This window comes from Leuciscus leuciscus (genome assembly GCF_965113295.1).
Source record: "Leuciscus leuciscus genome assembly, chromosome: 24".
Classification (NCBI taxonomy): domain Eukaryota; kingdom Metazoa; phylum Chordata; class Actinopteri; order Cypriniformes; family Leuciscidae; genus Leuciscus; species Leuciscus leuciscus.
This window is the reverse complement of record NC_138723.1, coordinates 23,634,113-23,657,948: the sequence shown is the minus strand read 5'-3', so window position 1 is coordinate 23,657,948 and position 23,836 is coordinate 23,634,113. Positions and strand designations below refer to the sequence as shown.

The 23,836-nt window shown below is 38.5% G+C and overlaps 1 protein-coding gene across 4 annotated transcripts in view; it reads right to left on the bottom strand.

The window, feature by feature from the left end:
• msi2a (musashi RNA-binding protein 2a) overlaps positions 1–23,836 on the bottom strand; it is a 136,808-nt gene that overhangs the window by 69,673 nt on the left and 43,299 nt on the right. For all 4 annotated transcript variants that reach the window (XM_082157626.1, XM_082157627.1, XM_082157628.1 and 1 more), the window contains exon 6: positions 18,492–18,584. In XM_082157626.1, the coding sequence (XP_082013752.1) occupies positions 18,492–18,584 (93 nt within the window). The remainder of the gene's footprint in view (positions 1–18,491; positions 18,585–23,836) is intronic.

Sequence of the window (23,836 nt, the reverse complement as noted above, 5' to 3'; positions counted from 1 at the left end):
TTTGATTCAATGATTCAGTTTTATATTGGTACATTTCAGTTAAAAGTGTCACATGTTTACATACTGTTATATGTGATGTATGAAAATAAATTCTCTCACTGCTAATGTTTTAGACTCACGTAAACTGTAACTACAGTAGCCTTTTTTAGGTATTCATGCATTAAATAAAGAGTCATTTGTTTCACAAATCAGGCAACACTGGTCCTGATGGATGGATGTTTTTGACTAAAGGAACTAAAAGTCTAAAAAGTCATTTGTTCGTTAACTTTCAGTAATACGTTTTATTCGCTATCTATAATTTTGAAAGCCACTTTATTTATGTGTAGGTTTTGTACACATTTGTGGCTGCAGAGTTCAGTTAAAGTAGTCTGGATACATTTATGGTAATTCTGATGAAGGCTATCAGTAATAATAGCTGCAGGCTGAAAGATGATGCTGTTAACAGCTCCGGTTTCTCTTTCCTTTCTGCATGCAAACATTAGACTGATGGAGATTAATGCCAGGGTATGCATTGCCTACGGTAGTTCACCCCGTCTCATCCTCTTTCCCTCCCTGACTCTCATTAAACATACGCAAACCAGCCACTTTACTCAGAAAAGGCTCCTTAGAGCTGTCTGACAGGGTTTCTTCTTCCTCCTGATCCTCTCAAACATATTGATTATAGTAAAACAACCACCAAGCATCTGAACATCCTTCTGTGAGTCTATGGTGTGGAGGAGAGTGTCGTGTGTCTCGCCTCTCCTCTGACTGCTCTTGAAGTGACTTGCTAAAGAGAGGATGAGGGTTCTTCTTTCTGAGAGAGTGAGTGTTAAATCAAACCCTTTGAGGAATCTCACAACACCACCCACACTGCAAACACATGACTGTGACTGCATTCTGATTTAACGCTGCCAGAGTTAAAGAGTGTACAGGACACAAAGTAAGAACAAACCTCTCTCTCTCTCACACACACACACTTCACTTAGCAAACAGAGAGTTACATACAGAGGACAGTGAGCAATGGCATTCACTTGTCGCCTTATATCTGTTTGTGTGTGTTGAACAGCAAATGTCTCTGAATCTCCAAACAAAGGAGGACGATCTATACTCCAACACACACAAAGCTTTCACCTCCAGTCACTGCTCACTTTCACCTCCAGTCACTGCTCACTTTCACCTCCAGTCTTTAATGCTGCGATAGATAAAAAGATAGATGACTATTAGACAAACCGATTGATAAACAAACGATATATGATATAGAACTATAAATAATACAAAGAGATAAATAGAGAGGTTGATAGAACAATGTTTAGCAAGATAGAGAGAACAATAGAATGATATATAGAGAGAAAAATACCTTTTGTTTTTTATCAGTCCTACAAAAAAATATGACCAATGCAAGAGTGCATTCTGTTTACTGCTCAGTGCTTAATACACAATAGGAGGCTGTACTGTACCAACTACCTCAGGGGGGACTAAATGCAGCTAGGTGGAACAAACTGTAATTTGCACTACTGTCTGTTCAAAATAAATAAAGAAACCTAGCATTGGGGATTTGTTGCTTTTTCCAGTAACACTTTAGTTTAGGGTCCAATTCTCACGAGAGAACGTTAGAATGGTTTAAAGATCGAGAGAACGTTAGAATGATTTAAAGAGAGAAAGAATGATAGATAGACAGAGAGAACGATAGATAAAGGGAACAATAGATATGTTAGAATGATAAATAGATAGAACGAACGAGAGAGAGAGAACAAACGAGAGAAGGAACGAGAGAGAAAATGTGCTGTTCACATAAGTAACAGCGCTTTGGCTTTTTACCAGTCACAGGCCATTCACACATCAGTTCCAAAATACCGGTAAACTCTGTGATGTCATTAACCGAAAGTGATCTCTAAAGTTGTTGACAAATCTATTCATCCGCCTAGATGAGGAGAAGCACTTTAGTTTCGGGTTCACTCATATTTAAAAACTTTTGTAAACAGTGCTGAGTAAACGCGTCATAATTTTATGAATGGCCCGGAACCTTTGCTCTTTAAACGGCTTCTGATTGGCCCAAATCCCTTCTTACGTCAGCGCGTTCTGACCTCGTACGTGCAAAATACTGATAATCTTCTTTCCACGTTCACAGAGCACATATACCGGTAATGTTACAACTTCCCTTACTAGTAAATTGCCATAACCAATTTACCGGTATATTTGAAAAGGTCCTGTTCACACATGATCTGTTACTGGTACTTTACCAGTAAACACTGTATGTGTGAAAGGGGCTATTATCTCCCCCACCACCACCAACCCCCAGTGTTATTGGTAATACCGGTGTTGCCGCACTTTTATTTATTAAAAATAGAATGATATATAGATAGAAAAAAAACATGGAGAGATTAAATCAAAGAAAGTCTATATTCCAGTGAATTTCAGTTGATTTGCTAAGTCTTGGTTTCAGCAGGAGACAAACACAGATGAGAACATCTGATCTACTGATGTGTAACCTGTGAGCATCTCTCCTCACGGCTATCTCTCTGTTCAGTAAGTGTGTGTCTGACCTCTGGCAAAGGTGCAGCTGAGGGGACATTATGTCTGTCTGTGAACTGTGCAAATAAAATGGCGTATGACGGGCGCCAGGACCCTCCGTCGCCCCTCTGAGGTCACAAACATGCCCAGCTCTCATTCCCGGCCTTGTGATGATTTCATCTTCAGGCTGAGATGCATCATTCAGAGCCTCTCGGGGAGCAGATGGCAGGATGAGAGGGGAGGGGCCGTTTTCCCTAGAAATGAGAGGACAGACCTCTCTTTCCCTCTCCAGAAAGTGAGACTCTTCATCTTCGCTTGGCTTGATGAGTCTTTAAGTGTCATAAATGGGTTTTTGGCTCTGTGGCTCCACAGGAAGCGGCCCACCTCAGTCCCAAACGACTCTTCTTTTAAACGGCTGCTCTATTATCAGTGCTCAAGTCAAATTTTTATGTGTGGATCATCTTGGGGTTCTTCTCTCACTTTTCTCATTGGCCAAGTTGAGGGTCTCTGAGGAGGCCCAATGAAAATCTGACAACCTTCCCTTCTAGAGCTCATTTTCACCTGATCACACACAAAACAGTGCCTCAGACACAGAGCTGGGCCTCTGTTAGTCTCACACAGCCAGATTTTTGACAATCTGCATAAAATCTGGTCTAGTTTGCAGCTTCTTCTTGCCAAGAACTGCCTGATTAGACAAGAATCGGGCATCTAACCAACGAAGGACACGGTTCAAGTTTCACATCTGAAATCTACTAAAGGTTGCACAGACAACATTATTAAAATTATTGGGAAATGCGTGCAGTCTTTGCTGCTTTGCTTGCTTTACATCTATCCAAACATAAGTAGATAATTTCACAGAACATACTTGTGGAAATCTCATTTGAATGTTTTTTTTAAAGCCACAAACCTTGGTAAATCCAGCGACCAAGTTCTTCAACCAATCAGATTTGATTTTGGAAAGCTCTTACCATTTCCATGTGCATCAAAGGGGTCATTTATTATTTGAGAAGCTCCAATGGCCAGAGAGAACCAAACATGTCTGAAAGCCAAATTGGGCTGCACATACACAGACAAAAAAAGAATGAGGTCACATGAAAGAGAGAGAAAAAATAAAGGGAGAGAGAGAGATAAGAGAGCAGGTGTGTGTAGGTCTGAGTGAGACATCAGGTTTTTCCTCCACAGAACACAAATCTCTTTCCTTACAGGGTGTCTCTGACTGACACTTTGCCAAAACAATTTGTTAATAAGACTTAGGCTTGCTGCGGTAGACAGTGTTACACTGTGTTCAGCCGTACACGGATTACATTACTTGGCCACGGCCGTACCACCAACTGTCGTTGTTTTAGAAATAAAAACCATTTAGATTAAGTCAAGTCAAGTTCATTTATATAGCGCTTTTTACAATACTGATGGTTTCAAAGCAGCTTTACAGTGATATTCTTAGTAGGACTAGTTTTATGTTTTCAGTTTGTTGACTTTTACAGGCCACTGGGGGGCGGAATATATGCCTTGCGCTCAACCGCACGCATAAAGCTTGCCGCAAAGCACTGGAGAAAGTAACCTGATGATTATGAATGTGTCGGGAAAAACCTTTCACTTGGATTACATAATCAGAGTATTTGGTATTTTAGTTTAAAAGTAGACATGTTAAGCTTTATTTATGCCTATTTCTCATGTCTGTGAGGAAGTACAGCCTATACGCGGAGTTTCGGTTCATTTGTGATGTGCACCTTTCATTTAGATTAGTGCTTTCATGAGAAATGCGCTCCAGTTCTTGCGGTCGAAGACGGAGCAACTTTCTGCTGTTAAGTTTATTCCGTGCACTGTCAAGTGCTTCAACAGATTTGTTGTGTTGCCGGTCTTGGCAGTAATTATCTTGTGGCAAATATTGCATCACGCGCTGTTGGCATCGAGCCTGGTGAAATGTAGACACTGCCACACTTCTGATCTTTTCCACATTTTTACATCTATGGGGGCTGGGACGTTTACAAACTACAGCCTCATGTGTGAGCCACGTCTCTGGGCGTAACCGGCGTGAACTAGTGCTTTTCCTTGAATCCTCACCACAGCCAATCACGCTGCATGCTTTTTGGCTCACTGATGTTGATAAAATTAACCCGAAACAGAAATGTTTTGATACTCAATGGTATCGATACAATTCGGTCAGTGCCTAAAAAGTATTGAACTCGATACCCAGCCCTATTGACAAGTATCTTGTCTTAAAATATGCATTCAGCACCCCCACTCCCTACACACAGAGTACACGTAATCGCGAATGAGCGAATTTCAAGCAAGCATTCAAAATCAATTTCAATACCCCGCATAAGGATAGAGGCTCCCTGATGGCCGCAAAAAATAAGTCTATAAATAGAATACACATACTATATTCATACAATATTCATTAAAAGAGCTGTAAATGCTAAAATGTGAAAAAGAGTCATGATCATAAAACACAGACAGTTGGATCACCAAGTGGAACTTCAGCATCTGTACTGGTTAGCTCAATCACTAAACAAAAAAAGGGAAAAAACAGGACTACGAAAGTGACAGCAAACCTCAATATTTCACCAAATTCTACAAAAACCAACACACAGACCCTCGCAAAACAAACATTCATTAAAAGAGCTGTAAATGCTAAAATGTGAAAAAGAGTCATGATCATAAAACACAGACAGTTGGATCACCAAGTGGAACTTCAGCATCTGTACTGGTTAGCTCAATCACCTGACTTGAATATTATGAAACCACTGTAGACACTTTTGGAGAGAAGTGAGAGAAGCAGATCCTCTATAGGCCACTGTGAGAACAGACTGCAAGCGTTCTACTAAGAAAAGTGAGAGAAGAGCATACTTGATACGTCCTCCCATACAGGACAAAGCCCAAATTTAGTTGTGGACAAAAAGGACTGCGGAAACAGAGGAGAGCCGGTGCCGAATTTTAATTAGCCACTTAAAGAATGAAAGATTCTGCTCCCAGTTGCCCTTGCCTTCTTAATGACAAGGAACTTTCAGCAGCTTTCCCAGGCACTCCGCCAAAACACGCAGTCTATTCTTTTCTCTCTCGCTCGCTTTCTCTCTCTATCTATTCTTTAATTAATCTGCTTTTCTCATTTGTAAGGTTTTGTTCCAGCAGCTTCAATGTTTGTGCTCGGTGAAAGAGAGAATGACTCTTCATCACGAGAGAAAACTCCAAAAATCTCTGTCTGCTCTATTGCCACTCATGGCATCTTCTCTGTCAAAACCATCTGTTCCTGGAAACAATGGTGTCATGTCTATGAAAAACAGCCCAATTCAGGCTTTATTTCATTGGTCGTAAAGCTTAATGTGTCTGGAATGCTCTCAGATATCTGAGCAATGCTGCTCCCTAGAAGTATCCATGCTTGAACTATCTAGTACATACTAATGAGTGAGTGTGTGTGTGTTTGTTAGTGTGTGTTAGTGTGGGTGTGAGTGTGTAAGGCCTTGTCCACACTAATACGTTTTCATTTGAAAACACATTTTTCACTCGGTTTTGGCCTTCAGTCCACATTGAGATGGCATTTTTGTGAAATGCCTGAAAACAGAGGTATTTGAAAACTGACGCGTTTAGTCATGTGACGCATATTGTATCCATAGATATCTATGGTTATACCGGCATTGTTGTGCCTGCTATAGACTTTCATAGTGTACCTAAAAAGAAATGTTTCTTTGTAAAGTCTTTATATTGCATTCCTGCAAAGATGACTGAAAATTTACTCGAAATTGCTGTAGTGTGGCAAAGCATGATGATAATTGTGTTTTAGACCACCGATTTTGAGTGCAACCTGGATGCAATACTGAGTGGTGAGATATTTTGTTAATAAAATGATCATGCAAGAAAAATAGCTTGATAACTTTATGTCTGCTCTCTCTGTATCATCTTGTGAACTTTTAGTATGTTTTACACATGCGCAGTAAGTAAGGTTGCCAACTGTCCCGTATTAGCCAGGACGTCCTGTATATTGGGCCGAAATGATTTGTCCCATACGTGACCTCCCTTGTTCCGTTTATTGACTGCTACGCTGATCTAACCGCTAACTAAGGGGCTTCACATGTCGTGTCTTTTGCGCGCTCAAGTTTGTTATTTTAAATGTAGACGCAACTACAAGCACGCTCAAATAGAGAACAACGCCGTTGCGATGCTCGTTTTTTTCCAGGCGCGTCTACGCCGCAGCGAGATGAAAAAATCTAAACTTTTCAGAATGCGCAAGCAGGTCATGTGACATTGAACCAACCAATCAGCTTTGGCCTTTCCGTAACCACATTGAAAGCTCAGCCAAGATGGACGAACAGCTGATCATAGCTTGTTCATCTCCATAAAAATATCTAGCAGCAGAGCTAATGCAAGGGCTCGAAATCCATTTATCCTTTGCTGAAACAACTTCATCATGGAGAACGCGGCTCACGATGGCTTAGCAACGGCAGACACCATGAGAGCGTTTAGTTTGTCGGTTTAATTTGTTCTTCTGTGTTTTGAAATGAAAACGCAGTCTTCCAATGCATCTGAATTCATGTAGACGAAGCCATCATTTGAAATTGGACGCGTTGAAGGATTCTTCTAAATAATAATCTACCTAGAATTCCACGAGGCAAAAACAGCTCAAAAATAGCTAAATAATTTTAATTACATAAAAACACCATACAAACCACCGGGCTCATGAACAACCATCAGCGTTCAAAAGGACAGAGCAGATAGATTCACTTTTACTGACAATCGACATAAACAAAACCAGAATCGTTAATATTAACGGATATCAAAATGCACTGAACTGTCAGCCTCTCATTATCGCTTTAATTAAAGCAGCTTCAAATCTACAGAATTTCCTGTTTCGCTAAAGGTCTCTGGGAATGAGGGGAAGTGTCTCCTGAAGTCTGGAAGGAATGAAGCCAAGATCATTTACACAAGGATTTAACACTTTCTTTAAATTAAATTGTTCATGGGTTTAAATGTCAGAATTGTCCAGAGGGCTCAAACACACACTTATGAAGGTTAGTATTTTTGCATTTTCAAATTTGTATTTAAATGTGATTACATTTATTTATTTTTATATTTATTTAAAATATGATTTAAAAGGGCATCTAAAAGTATTTTATCTGAAAATAAGTATACAAATATTTTTTTTTTTAAACTTGTCTTCTAATTAAATTATAAATTAATTTTAAATAATGACAAATAAAAATGCATTTACTACTACTACTACTACCACCACTACCACTACTACTACTACTACTACTACTACTACTACTACTGGCTATTTGTCTTCAATAACATGTCTTCTTTCAGACTTGTGGTGAAAAAAGGTCCAAAATACACATTTAGGTCTTTATTTTACTACACTTTGTCTATTTGCGTCTGTAGATTTGTCCTAAATTCAACAAAAGTTGGCGTTCTAAATCAACATGCTGCTCCGCGATCGCTGTCATCACATATACCGTAGGAAAGCTCTCTCTCTCCTGTACAATGTTGTCGGATCCAAGGTCATTTCCTTTTTTACCAGCAACCAATCGTGAAAGTACAATGGGGCATTTAACTCTAAAAGCGAAATCTCATTGGCTGATGTCAATTTCTGGGGTTCTGTTCAGTTGAAGACCATAAATGCTGTGTTATAAGTTTTTATGTGTTTTAGGTGGTTTGTATTGTTGTTGCTAATGATTTGATAAGATATTGTGTCTGTAAATAGTTGTTTCCACTAAAAAAAGTATGAATTTTTACAATACAAATCTTCAAAGGCCGTTTTCTCAAAATGTTTTTTTTTCCTCATACTCTGAGCCAGAAATCTCCACTTCAGCAGCACTTGCATACACTAAACTTTCCAGTTGTATTCCCATCTATATTCTTAAGGTTCTTACAGAGGGGTTTGTTCATATATCATTCAGATTCTGATTTATACAACATTTTATACCTAAAAACGGGGCGAAAATTTATTTTGATAAAAAGTGATAAAAAGAGATATCCAAAATCCCCTCTATAAAAACCTTTGACTAATATGTCAACAAAATGAAACAAGAATTTTGAATCTGGCTTTATCCAATGTTCAGATTTCTCTTTTGGAAATATACGCGAGATAATACCTAATTTGCATATTTAAACAAATATTCTAAAAACTTGTAATACAAAAGATATTTGTCTTAATGTCAGTAATCAACTGGGGAAGTTTCATGCTGATATCTATTAGTTATTTGTTTTTTCCTATTCACCTGTGGTGTCTCCCCTTAAGGTCAGCTGAAAGTGTTTCTGGACACTTTGTTCTGTACCTGTCCATTTGAAGAGACTGCTTAATCGTTCATGCCAACTAGACTGATGATACATCTGCGCTGTCTATCTTTCTGTCCGTCTCTTTCCCAGCAGCTGTGTTAGCCGTGCCGTTAGTGTGAGTGCAGGGTTCAAAACTTCCAGCATAAATCAACATGGCCAGTCTCTCGTCTCAAAACAGGAGAACACACAGTCCAGCCTCTGAGACGACGAATCCCACTAAATTATTGTTTCTGATAAATGCAGGTTGCACATGACTCATCTCACTAAGCTGACACGACTACAGTGCTAGACCTAAATTATATCAATTAAAAATCACCTGACTTCAAATTGGCACTTTTCTCAGGCGAGTCTTGTGATATTTGCATAAACAGACATGACTGTGGTTCAGTGTTTCCTGTGGGAAGAGAGAAGTTCTACTCTTCTTAAACCCTAAAGTAAGCTCTCCATTGTCCAAGACAATATTCAAAGGACCCCCATTTAGGTTAAGATATTTCTGGTACCACTTATTTTAAATTCTTTAAATAAAATAAAATAGTATAATTTAAATAATAATAAATAAATTCCGTAATTACAGAAGTTTCAAGAACTAGTAGTTTGTAATTAAAGGATTAAAAAAACAATAATAATTATTTAATTTTTTTAAACTAGCAGCAGTCTCAACAATTTCTGATAACAACTGATACTGTTACCCAACATAACTAGAAAAATATATATATTTCTATTATTATAAATAATTAAAGAAATGTTCATGACTTTTTAATGTTTCTTAATATCAATGACTTTTCCAGGTCTAGAAAACACCCTTTTAAAATTTTTTTTTTTTTTTTTTTTTTTTTTTTAAGGTAACAAATTTGCATTGTTTTGTAGCATTTCCCTGGATCTGTGTTGAGGTCCTTTGGTTGAAAACCACTAGCCTGCATAGACAGCGACTTACTAAAGCAGCATCGTAATCCAACTCACACAAACAGCACTGACCCCTCAAATCCACAACTGACCAACCAGAATTGAGTATTCCAGTTTGCAGAGAGCCATGCAATACATGCATTTATTAATATGCATGACAAAACTGTGTAATTTCCTCCCATTTTCATGGTGTGCGCGCACGCGTGAGTGTGTGTGGTGGCCAATTAGAGTAGCTCAAACAGCTGTGAATAAACTGACACACAGTTTCACTCTGAAGACCTTTCAATTACACTGGCTAGTGCTCTCACACACACACACATGGTCATCTGGGAGCTCAAACCATGAACCATACTGAGGTTACAGAGTCTCCAATCTTATTCCTCTCTTAACACACACACACACACATCGTGCAAGTGTGGATTGAGGATAATGGATGCTCGTGTCATGAGAGAAGCTGCCAGCATGTATGAGCGCACATTTGTGTGTGGAGGGTCAACACTAAGGTCAGCCTAGTTAATGAAGCAGTCTGTTAGTGCTAACGATGATTACCTCTCCCCGCCTAAACATTCATTCTCTGTAATCACCACACACACACACACAATTCCAACCTCATACAAAAAACAAAAACAAAATTGATAGAAATTTGAAAAATGTCAGACTTGCATAAATAATCCCTGTGGAAGAGGTCAGTGACTTTCTGAAAGGTTAAAACCCATGGTCTATTACAACAGAGTGGTTAAAGATTTGAGCTGGTAACCAAATTGGTTATTTCAACAGAGCAAGGAAGGTTTCCATAATCCATCTCCTTTAAATATCTGATGCTTCCGACACAGGAATAAGTCTATTGAATCACGGTTGTACAACATCTGTCAACACTTAAAGACGTAGCTGTTCTCTCTTGCTACTGTATGTTAGCTGCTCGCCTGTACTCCCGGTTAGTGAATGTAGATCAGTCTTTCATCACTCATTGGCTCTGGGTAATGCTGGCAGCGATCAGCAAACTTGTCACTGAAGTGTGTATGATTGACTCCAGGCACATTTACTGAAGATCAGAAAACACCGTCGAGAGAACAGTGCGAAACACAATGCACTCAAAAGACAGACTATTAAAACAACAGCTAATTAATACGGAGCAGAGACACAGCTGAAGATCGCATCATCATTATCTGCGCACACATGCTAGAGACCGAGACGAGAAGCTATCATAGATGTCTCCAAAATAAAGTATGTGAGATTTAGCCAACTTCTGGACAAGTTTTTTTCCTTCAAAATTTCATACCTATATTATGGCTGTGTTAAAAATCACACACAGTTAAAGTGTGGAGGCTGTTCTTTAAAGGTCACACAAGTACTTAGGCAGCAAAAAGTCAGAAACTATCTTCTTTAGACAATCTAGAAGCTTCATACCCACTTAACACACACACACACACCTGCTAGTGTGATTAACTGTATGACTGACGAATTGAAGCAGAGAACAGAACGCTGAAAATTACTGAAATGATCCAATTGTGTTTAACATTAACCCACAGAGAGAGAGAGAGAGAGAGAGAGAGAGAGAGAGAGAGAGAGAGAGAGAGAGAGAGAGAGAGAGAGAGAGAGAAATAAAGGGAAATAATAATAATAATAATAATAAATAATGATATCAAAATTAATTTTGAGAATGTCACAGGAGCCTGTAGTTCATCTTTTATCAAATGAACTAAAGACCCAGATTGTGTGAACAGCTGTTACAGCACAAATACCTTATGAAGAAGCGCTAATTAAAGACGTGTGGAAACTTGCCTTATTCTCTGTCTAAATAAAGACCACAATAAGAAACATTTTCAGACAGGGTGATTCTCAAAATCACCAATTAAAAAAAAATCTGATTCACAAACGAATCAAGACTCATCTCTTTGTGTGTAAAGAAACTTGGTGGGGGTCAGGTACTTATATACCAGCTTTCTGCTCTGCTCCAAATCTAAAATCAATTACACAGAATGCTTCTGCTACTCACAGATTCAGAAAAGCTTGTCGCAGGGGTCTGGGTAAGTGGAAGATATAGGCAGAGGTCAAGTTTGTTTATTAAAGCTAGATTCAGAGTCAAATCCCTCGCTTTTTGTCTGCCTCATTTAATTTGTCTGATGAATTAAATGAGAATCATAAAATCATTATGATGATGATTACCACAGAAGTCACTAGAGGGATATACTGAGGAAGTTATGACTCTGAAGTTTCTGATTTTGCCTGGGTGATTCAATTATATTTGAAGAACAAGGAAATGGACATGAGGGGTCAGTAATCAGTGAAATGCTGCAAATATGAGAGCTGAGAGAGTCAGAACATGTTTACAACAGAACAAAGATGTGATGTAGAGAAAGAATGGATTGTTACTTAAAGCATGTGCAAAATCACATCTTACAAATAGAAAATAAAAACAGATAAATAACACATTTTAGTGGGGGTTCATGTCATGATTTCTTTCCTCATATTGCCTTTAGCTGGGCTGCATTCGAGGATCAGGGGTCACCACAGACAGAGAAATGAAACCTCACTCGCAAAATTCGCTATAATTAAAACCTTTCCAAAGTCACAGGGCCACAGACATATTGAAGCTACAGTGTGTGAAATGTCTCTCTGGGCAGAGAACCTCATGAGAGTGTGTTGCATCTGCCGATTCTCCCTGAATTATTAGATCATAAATCATAAAAATGTAAGTGAAAGATGTACACAACCGTTTGTTTAAAAGTTTTGGGTCTGTAAGATATTTTTAAGAAATTAATACTTTTATTCAAAAAGGATGCATTCAATTGGGATCAAAAGGGACAATAAATAAAGTTTTAATGTCATAAGATTTCTATTTCAAATAAATGCTGCTCTTTTAAACTTTCTATTCATCAAAGAATCCTGAAAAAAAGCATCAGTTTCCACAAAAATATTAAGCAACACAAACGTTTTAAACATTGATAAATGTTTCTTGAGCAGCAAATCAGCATATTAGAATGATTTCTGAGGAATCATGTGACACTGAAGACTGGAGTGATGATGCTGAAAATTCAGCTTTGCAATCAAGAATAAATTACATTTTAAAATATATTAAAATAGAAAACAATTATTTTAAATGGTAATATTTCAAAATATTATTGTTCTTGCTGTATTTTTGCCTTGGTGGGCATTAGAGACGTCTTTCAACAAAACAATTTTTTTTTATTACCAACCAAACTTTTGAACTGTTGTTTATAATTCACACAAAGATGAAAATCCTATCGTCACACCACCCTCATGTTATTCCAAACATTTTCTTTCATCTCTGATCCACAAAAGGAAATTATCAGTGAATTACGACATTGATCTGGTCTTCACACAAAGCTATTGCACAGTATGGCTTCAGAAGAATATAACGCACAGATCTTATGGGCTACTTATATGGTGATTTTCAGTTCAGCCCCTGGTCACTATGATGTCAAAATTGTTCTTTTTGTGTTCCACATAAAAAAAGAAAATCATTTTCTTTCTTCTGGAACAACACAAGGGTGAGTAAACAATGGCAGGATTTTCATTTACGGGTGAACTAATCCTTTAATTTCTCAGTTAATCATAGACATTCAAATAGCAGGAGACAAATGAAGCATGAATGAATGTGAACATATGAGGTTACTTAAGGCCAGATACCATTTCTGGTGTGTGGTGTGTGGTGTGGTGTGTGTGTGGTGTGGTGTGGTGTGGTGTGGTGTGGTGTGGTGTGGTGTGGTGTGGTGTGGTGTGGTGTGGTGTGGTGTGTGTGTGTGTGTGTGTGTGTACATATGTGAGGTCATTCTCAGTCTGAATTGTCCGATATTATAAAGAAGAGCTTTGTTTACTCAGGATATTTACGGGGGGAAAAAAGCTTACACATGCAAACACCAAAGCACACACAAGTGTGCTTGTTCAAGTGTGGGAAATAAGAGGCTTTAGACAAAAATCCTCCTAATCTGGAGCAAGATGTTAATTCATCCACTCTGGCTTAATGCTCTCTCTCCTGACACACACATACATACACACAGGACAGAGGAAGAGGAAAAACAAGGACATAACTCTTTGTCTTTTAAGAGGACAGCCTGTGGGCGGAAGTCGTCTCGGGAGAGGTTGTGAGTTTATATACCAAAGTACGTGAGCGATCAAACCGTAAAGGTAGAGAAAAAAAAATCTGCGCACTCAGCACATACTCCGTCTAAGAGACTCACACTGAACCCAATTAGATTTCAGTACTGTCAGAGCAGTTCAGACTGCCAGAGATCATGTACTAAAGACATAAAAACGCTAAACTCTGCATGTTGAAGTCAAGTCATAACTTTAAGGCAGACATGAAGCAAGTTAAAATAATATTTTGTGTTAAATAATAATAATAATACATTTTATTTATTTGGTGCCTTTCTGGACACTCAAGGTCGCCTATTAAAGTCTATTAAATGCACATTAAAGTCTAATCGACAACATCTGTGAGATTGTCTATTGGCAAAGAGAATAAATGTGACAATAAAAAAAAATTACATTTACAGTAAATGTACAACAATGTAAAATCATCCTCGATAGTATAAAAAAACAACACCAATTTAACCAGTTTAATGATGCCTAAAGGGATAGAGAATGAAATTTAAAGTTTACTAATCCTCATCCTCATATTTTTAAGAATGCTATTGTTAGGTTAAAAAACAACATTGGACCCCCTTTGGCTTCCATAAAAGGGAAAGTGTTCAAGAAATATTGCATCCTTAATTTTTATCAATATATTTCAGTATTAAATTAATATATTCATATTTTAGTGTTTATTCGTTTTAATTTACATTCTGGTATTGCCTTCTCAGTGACCGCCATAGAATTTAATTAAGTTGCCTACTTTTTGGAAGAGCCTTCTTGTCTGAAGCACAATTATGAGGCCTCAAAATGCTTTAGAACAGAGTGTTTAAAAACACGTCTAAAGCACAAAAGGCGGATCACTTCTTTTCTTTTCAGAAGCACTGTCAAGAGCACATGACAATATGACATTTGAATTGCATTGCTCTTTCGGTTGAAGAGCTGCTGTCAATCGCAGGTTGGTCATAAAATTCTCTGAGATTCAGCTTGTCAGTGATGACTCCTCCAAAAACACATGGGCCAGACTGATGCCGCTGGGTATCACGGATGCCTGAGGAGCACTGGCCTGTTTCAGGATCAGTATCAGAGCCATTACGAGATCACCACACAGACACACTCCGTTTACAGAGGGATGAAGCCTAAATATCACACTAATGCTGCAGCATTGGGTGTATTCCTGTAGTCCCTGTGGGGCACACAGGCAACCAAGTGATCAGCTCCTCTAAATGTCAGAGAGGGGGACATCATCTCATGCCTGTCTGCATGCAAACACCATCACATGAAGAGCCAGGAGAATTCAGACTGTGTCCCACAGTGACAACAACTAGAAAACCCATCCAATCAGAGTCTATTAGAACATTATTCAACTCCCAACTCGCCTCAAACTGACCTCACTTGGTAATCAGCAATACTGCCATTGATGTTTCAACAAGATAACAGACTCTCTAAAAGAACTTTTCCTATGCTTAAAAATGAATACAACAAAAAATACCAGGCGTTTTCCCTTTTTTTCACCCATTTACGTCGACTAAACACCAGATTGAAGGTCAAACATCTAAAGCTAGTGTGTGCCATCACAACAATCAAAGGTTTGGGGTCACTAAGATTTTGTCATGTTTTGGAAAGAAATCTTGCCAAGCATTTGAACATTACTGTTCACACAGTAGTTTTCCATTGTTTTTCAATGTAAACGCACTAGATGGACATGACTTAAACCGTTGTGATCGTGCCTTTTTCTGTGTCTCATGCATCATGCACTTTTAAAAAAAGTGTCCATTCAGAAATCATTCTAATTTGCTGATTTATTATTATCAATGCTGAAAACAGCATTTATTTGAAATAGAAATCTTTTTAAACATAATACATCTCTTCACTTGAATCATTGAATGCATCCTTGCTGACCCCAAACTTCTGAATGTGTACAATATCTAATCTTGTATACTATCTCAAAAGACAACAGCACACACCTTAACAACAAAGCCACAAGAATATCAGGCAAAACTATGAGCAAGACCATGCTCATTTCTAAAACATAATTTATTTTCAAGGTAAGATGCTTCTATTTGACCAGCATACGAGCAGCGTAGGCAAATATATGACTAACATACACCCTGAAAGCAGATGTGGTATTATATAGGCCACGAAATGTAAAGTTATGAAAATGTGCAACTGAAACTAAAGCTATCAGAATTATAGCTCACAGACACTAGATTTTCAGTGACAAATATGACAAATACAAAAAAAAGAAAGAATGAGGACATCCTTGCACTCCTGTGAAATCCTCCTGCGTCTATATAATGTATTTCAGTGTTTTTAAATGGAGTCTGCGAGTTGTTTTGCAGTAGCTGGGGCTGTGAACATCTGCTAATGGTCATTAAATCCATTTGGCTGCAGTTATTACGCATTCATGTCACTAAATGAAGCGATACACTTAGACGCCACACAAACGGAAACAGTCATCTGCCTTTTTTTTTTAATTACCGACCTGCTATTTAGAAAATCTCGATGCACACTAAACATCTGCCATGATATCAGAAACACATTTCCTGTCTCTGACCCCACCATCATTGTATCCTCTGAAAACAATTCTCTGTTTCCTCTGAGCGGAAGAGCACAAGCACCCTGAGGTGGCAGCAGTCTCTCTCTCTCTCGTGTCTGTGGAGGGAGTCGTTCTGAGTGATGGCCAGCTGTGTCTCTGTGTGATGTTCAGAGTTGCACTTGAGTGAACTCTCTAGTACACACTTGTGTATGTTCTCCTCCCTGTATGAGCACACACCTGCGTGAAGAACATCAGTGTTTGTGCTCAATAACGGATTCTCCGTTTCTTTCCCTCCATCACAGTGGACCACCGGTACTAAACCAAAAAGTGCAGACTAATAAACCAGAAGAGACACTAGATTTAATTAGATGTGAATGAAAAAGAGGCTGTGAGGTGAAAACCTTGGTGAAAGCACAACATCTTTCCGCAGTATTTTCCCTGAGAGAGGTAAGAAAACTGTAAGAAATCACCACCTGTTTCCTCATTTCAGTTCTTAACCAACTGCCACAACTACCCAAAAAACACGCTTACACAAAACTAGAAGCATACACAAATTCACCCTGATCGCAGAAGCACATAAACCACATCCATTCAGAGACAACTGAACTTTAACACACACACAGTGATGGCATTTAAGTACACTAAGAAATTCCAAACATGTCCAGTCCAGACATGTGAATGGCCTGACTGCTTGCTCTCTCTCTCTCTCTCTCTAAAGGACTGGGTTCCCATCTGCGGGAGTCTCAGTGCTGCACAGACACACAGAGATAATGGCAGGGTGCAGCGGATGGTCAGTTTATTTAATAAACATAAAAATCCACCTGAGAAAGAGAGGCTGAATCCAGTCTGTGAGAAAGAGAGAGCTGGGAGTAGAGAGAGAGAGAGAGAGAGAGAGAGAGAGAGAGAGAGAGAGAGAGAGAGAGAGAGAGAGAGAGAGAGAGAGAGAGAGAGAGAGAGAGAGAGAGAGAGAGAGAGGGCTCTGATTTCAGACGACACATTCAATCACACTGATTCCTGCTCAGTCTCGATGATTGCAGCTGTCGTGGTGAATATTTACTCTCCGATTCATTTTTATTTACATAAGCAGACAGGTAATTGTAACAGCCAGCAGTGTTTCATTCAGAGTTGAAATTTCCAAAACTATGGCAATAGCAAAAAAACAATCTAACTGCTGTATCCCTAACCAAAACAATCTAGCTATACCCACGGTTAAAATCCCACCCACTCCCAGCCCAAACACCACACCCAACTTTAACAGTCATGCCCAGCCATAATCTGCATCTTACTTGAAGCAGTCCACTCCAAACCAGTTAAAAACTTTGTCCAACTTGAGACAACTCCACACCAACAGTGTTTTTTTAACAGTAAACTCTTTTCATGTAAACTTAATGTTATATTGCATCATGTAATGTTATATTGTGTCAAGTTTATCAAAATAAAACTAATAAAAAAACCTAATAAAATAAAACCTAAAACTAATAAAAAAGGTTTTTAGAAAGTAAAGGCTTTTAATCTTGTGCATACAGGTGCTGTATTGAGCACTACATTAAGTACTGAATGAAGTGTTGTAAACGAAAACTTCTGAAATGTCTGTGCATTCGACAAATATTGCATCTAATCTACTTCATCTGTGATAAAGTGCACAAATACTGCACGAACATCACAACGGCAAGTGTCTGACTTGACATGCGTTTTCAACTCCTCCCCATAAATCTCACCAATTGTTTAAATCCAGCCCAAGTTAAATACAACTTAAAACTCCACCCCCACACATTAAAGTCCCACCCCCAGCATTAGCCACACACTTAAACCCCACCAACACACATTCAAGCTCCACCCCCATTCATTATCCACACTTAAACCCCACCCCCAGTCATTCTAGCCCCACCCCACAAACTCAAACCCCGCCTCCAGCCACAGTCAGACTTTCAGGTTCTAATCAGTGTCAGCTACTTGGCAGTAAATGTTTCGATAAAAATACTTCATTCTACAGTCTTAAGTTTCAACATCACTGAAAACACCAGCAACAGTTTCCTGAATCAACCACACCGCCTTCATACACCTGTGTCCTCATTTCCAGCCCTGCGCTGTAACGAACACATCCGGAGCAGACATGAGCGAGTCTGTCTCTAGGCATGGAAATCTGAAGAGGTTCATACTAGAATTTAGTTAGGGAGTGAGGTTCTGGTCTTACCTTTCCAAATTGTTCAAAATACTGTTTCACGTCTTCAACGACTGTGCTTGCGGATAATCCACCCACAAATATTTTCTTTGTTCTTGTGACCATCTGGAGAGAAAGAGAGAAAAAAGAAAAACATGAGCAAACCAAAACACTTCAGGGCCAGCAGACACCTAGATCACGCACACTTCTATTCAGATCATTGAGTTTGTATGTTTAAATTTGCATGTTTTTTTGTTTTGTTTTTTACTTTACTTGTAATGTTCAACACAAAAAAATACAGAGGTAGAGAAAAAGATGAATCATTAATTTTCCTAAGTTTTAGTAACAAACATTAAGATGCATGAAACACCAAGTGATAGAAATAGAGCAGATATTTTTACCAAACAGACAGTGAGAATGAGATTGATCTGTTTCTGTAGTAAACTATATAAAAAAAACACACAAAAAAAACTGGCCGATATAAAATAGCACTTATAAAAAAAAAATTCCAATTACATTGTTCAAAGACGTTACAATAGAAGTTAATTTGCAAGTTTACATATAACCACAATTAAAAAAGAAAAAATTGTGAAGACAAAATACAAGAAACATTGTCAATGAATCTAATTCTTTTGTCACAAAAATGTCTTAAATGATCTAGATTTGAGGGCTTTTCTCAGTAATATATAAACAACTTTCACACATTCATGTTGAGGTCAAAGGTCTGACATCAGGAAACAAAATTTGTATTTGAAGATCATCTTCCTCAGTAAACAAACTCCTAATGAAAGCTTTAAATTAAGCACAGTGTTGATTCCAGTCCCTCCAGATGCACCTTCTCAAGATTTCACAGCTAATAATGCCGTTACAAATCACATTTCACTGATGCCACACACGTGCTTGGCCCCATTAACACAGCCTTCCATTCAGTTAAACTCCTGACATGTTTACTTCTGCTATGACACACGTCCAGATGCTTTTCAGCTCCAGTCACACATAAAAACAATAACAGAGAAAAAAAAATCCTTCCCTTTCCCATAAAACTCAATTAAGGGATAGAGGGAAGGAGGGGTGCATTAAAACACTGATTAATTCCCAAGCCGAGAAAATACAAAAGATTTCTACAGCACTCAAGGAGAGGCGACAGGAGGATGAGCAAAAGTGCACCAGAAGAGAAAAAGAGAGAGAGAATGAAAGGCAGGAAGAATTTAAACAAATGCAACTTTAAGAAATTTAATAGCCAAATAAAAAGCATTAAAATTGCTGGTGTTCATCATTTGTTTTTTAAATATTCACAATAACTTAACAGCTTTTTATGAAAAATGTTATATTGTCAGATCTGCACTGTGAATATTCATTTAATCTAATCATATTATCGGTCAAAATTATGGAATGGAATAATTGAGATTTTTTTTCATGTTTTTGAAAAGTCTCTTATGCTCATAAAGGCTGCATTTATTTGATCAAAAATACAGTAAAAACTAATATTGAGAAATATTACAATATAACAATTTTCTATTTCAATATATTTTAAAATGTAATTTAAGCTGAATTTTCAGCAAGTATTACTCTAGTTTTCAGTGTCAATGAAACATTGTTTAGTTTGTTTTGTTGTTGTTGTTGTTTTGCAATTGGTGATTGTAGTAAAGAGAAATTACACACTACACCTTTAAATACTTTATAAATCTGTGTATTCTGTTACTGTATGTGTAATAACCACACCCACCAGCCAACGCACCAATCTAGAGTGAAGATGATGTTGAAGCAGAGATGTGATTGTCTATCTACCTGTCTATTTGCATGAGCACCAGGAGCTTGCGTGTGCCACTCATTCAGGATGCAAATCAAGCCAGTGGCCGGAGATCAGTGCCTAAAACAAGATCGCATCCACCCGGCAGGCTTTCTGAGGTTATCAGGGTCGTTCAACCTGGATATTTACCAGCATCCCTGTTCTTATCAGCACAGATCAAGCTAATGGAAACAGCAGCTAGCCCTGTTCCTGCACTACCAGCAGTTGTTTCATCTGGTTCCTGTGACACCTCAGTCTCTGCGAGAGGCGTTTCCCTGCCCGCCGCCGCTGCTGCCCTGTCTGTAGATGCTTAAGTTTTTAGCCTACTCTTTATGCTCTGTGACAGGCCTGCCCACAGGGCTGATGGGATTTCTACAAGCACTGCAACAACGCAATTACTTTCTCTCCTGCTTTCTCTGTGGTGACAACCCGACACGACTGCCTAAATCCTCCTGGAGAAGAGAGACAGACAGCACGGTAAAAGACAGTGATACAGGAGTAGTGAGCTTGCATGTTATACAACTTGCATTATTCCGAGGAAAAAACGTAGAACACCGGTATCGGAGTCCGTCAACACAGGGCCCTCCTGCCTGAGAGAGGAGCGGCATTTCTCTCTAGACATATAGGAAGAGGCTAGTGATAATATGAGGATGTCGCTCATTATTTGCGCAGGAATCTGCTTCTGTCACTTAATAAAATGAGATCCGAGTTATGAAGATGTATTCCCAGCTCAGCTCGAACAGGCAGAAACACAGACGACGGGCTCCAGGGAGGAGCCGGAGAAATGGAAGAGAAGAGTAACTTTCCCACCAATCTGCTCGCACACCTGCTGGTGTTTTAGAGCAGTAACGCTGAAGGGGAATCCAACAGCATGAACAAGGACACACTCAAAAACACTGAATGACCTCTCTCTCGTTACCAGAAGGACACAGCCTCCTCTCTCTCCTTCTCTCTGCAGCAGTGAGTGTGTTTGAGTGTGTGAGATCTGTCGCAGGGTCACTGGTGTTTCTCAAGGACATCTTTCCCTCTCTGAGCCTCGATAGAATTAAATAGAATACAATTAAATGGACCGGAATGGTGTCTTTTTTGCTGGAAGATTTTAAGGGACATTAGGGTAAACAACATCAGCATAGTAAAGCAGCATATTAAAGGGGCCATATGGAAAACAAGATATCCAGCCTCTATTTGAAATAAAGAGCTTGATATCTAATATTGAGGTCATTTACATAAAGAATTCTTAAAGACACAGTTTCAAAAAATGTAGAAAATTATAATTTTCTTACAAGAACTAACATTACAACCAGCATTATAACTTTAGGGAAAAAGTAAACCTCTATATTGGCAAATAAGTCCTCTAAAAGGGATAATACACCCAAAAGTGAAAATTCTGTCATCATTTACTCACCCTCAAGTCATTCCAAACCTATATATGACTTGTTTTCTTCTGTGGAATGAAGATATTTTGAGGAACGTTTCTCAGTCAATGGGCTCCAATGTTGTTTAGTCCCCAATATTCTTCCAAAAATTATTTTGTGTTCTGCAGAAGAAATGCATACAGCTTTGGGATGACATGAGGGTGAGTAAATTATTTTTAGGTGGGCTATCCCTTAAAGTTACAAAGAAAGTGGTGCTAGTGTTTTTCTCGGTTATAGCTCTTGGATCAACTATGGGTGCCAACCTAAAACCTTGCAGCCTAACCTTTAAGGTAAAACGTAAAACAATTATTAAGTATTTATTTTGTTCTGTAAAATGACATTTCACATTTAAAAAAAGATATTTAACAAGGGGGAAAAAAGAGAGAACCAAATCATGAGCTCTAACATCTGAATTTTGCAGTAGAGCCAGAGCTGAAAATATGCTCTGAAGAGCCTCTCTATGACACACACACACACACACGGTTCCTCCATGACAAGAATGAGAGCCTCTCTCACACACACACACGCGCACACATACTCTCTTATCCTCCATGGCCCCTGATTTAGTGAATGACAGTATTTGTGGACAGCTGATTACAGTTGTCTGACTTTGGCTTCGTCTCTCGAACAAGGCCACTTGAACCAGAGGGGATCCGTTCAAGCCGAAACCTCTTTCCTGTGAGGAGCTTTCTCTTCATCCCGCTCCCAATCAGAGCACTTTCTCCCTCAGCTTTTCTGCCTTCTGTTCGTTTTCAAAAAGGAGTGATTAGAATGTGGCCGAAGCCATCAGCGATCCACAGCGGCTCTCGCTTTCCCAGCGGTGATTACAGGGTGAGACATCCTGACACCAGATCAGCACACACACACTAGAAATTTTAAAGCATTTGTGGTAATTCAACATTCTTCCAGTCTAAAATTAAAGTGTCTGAGATGAATCTGCTATGCTTTCTTTGTAAAAACAAGCCAATGTGATGTGGACTTGAGTTATTGCCTACGTTTTGGCTTTCATACGAGCTGTTTTTATGAATGAATAGAGGGAGGAAGTGTCCACACAAACAGCTAAGTAAGATTAACACCCTTCAGATGAACAGAGAGAGACCTGCTCACATTTATGAACATGGCACATCTGCACACTAGGTGAGCTTCCTACGCAAAATTAATATCCACAGGAAATGTGAAAATGCCACAGAAACAGTGAATGTTTCACTGGGGTCACAGAGTGATAACTTGTGTTATCAGTGGCAGCTTAACTAAAAATACTCTCAGACAGAGAAAGAGAGAGCGAAAGATCTGTCAGGATCATTCCTGCAAAATAAACTCTCCCAAAAAAAGAAAACCCACAAATGAGATCTCTTTTATACCTCTAATTGCTTATAGACAGAAATAGCATTAAAATGAGAATTTGTTTTAATTTAGACTTGTCTTCTCTAAAGCTGCTCATAGAAATCAAATATCTGCGCTATACTAGCCACTTAATGTTAAAGCATTGTACTCATAGAAACTTCTGGAGAAACATCTGATGAAAAAGTGCAGTTCTTGGTTTTCCTTCATTTAGGTCTCCTGAGCATTCTCTGATTACGGTTACTTCAAATGTACCTTTCAGAGTTTTCCTGAACAAAAAATGATCACTAATTGCTACTTAGTAATTGATGCCAAGCAATAAGAGAGGTAGAGACACTAAGCTCAAACGTGTGATTGACTGAGTACACACCCCAAGACAAATGCTTTCACTCTTCCTTCAACACAAACTTACAAAAGCGCCTTAATGAACCAGACTATCACCCTTGAGTTTGACTTTCCATGACAGTTCTGAGTGATCAGGATGCACACTGCCTGCAGGTCACGTCAGAATGATCATATTTACAAGACCACCACAATGAAGTACACTACTGTTTAAATGTGGTCAGTAAAACTTTAGTTTAGAAAGAAATTAACACTTTTATTCAGCAAGGATGCATTTAATTGATCAAAATTGTCAATAAAAGACATTTATTACAAAATACCTCTATTTCAAATAAATGCTGTTCGTTTGAACTTTCTATTCATCAAAGCATCTTGAAATAATCATGGTTTCCATCAAAATTATTAAGCTGCACAACAGCTTTCAACAAAGAAGTGTTTATTGAGCACCAAGCAGCATATTAAAATGATTTCTGAATAATCATGTGGCACTG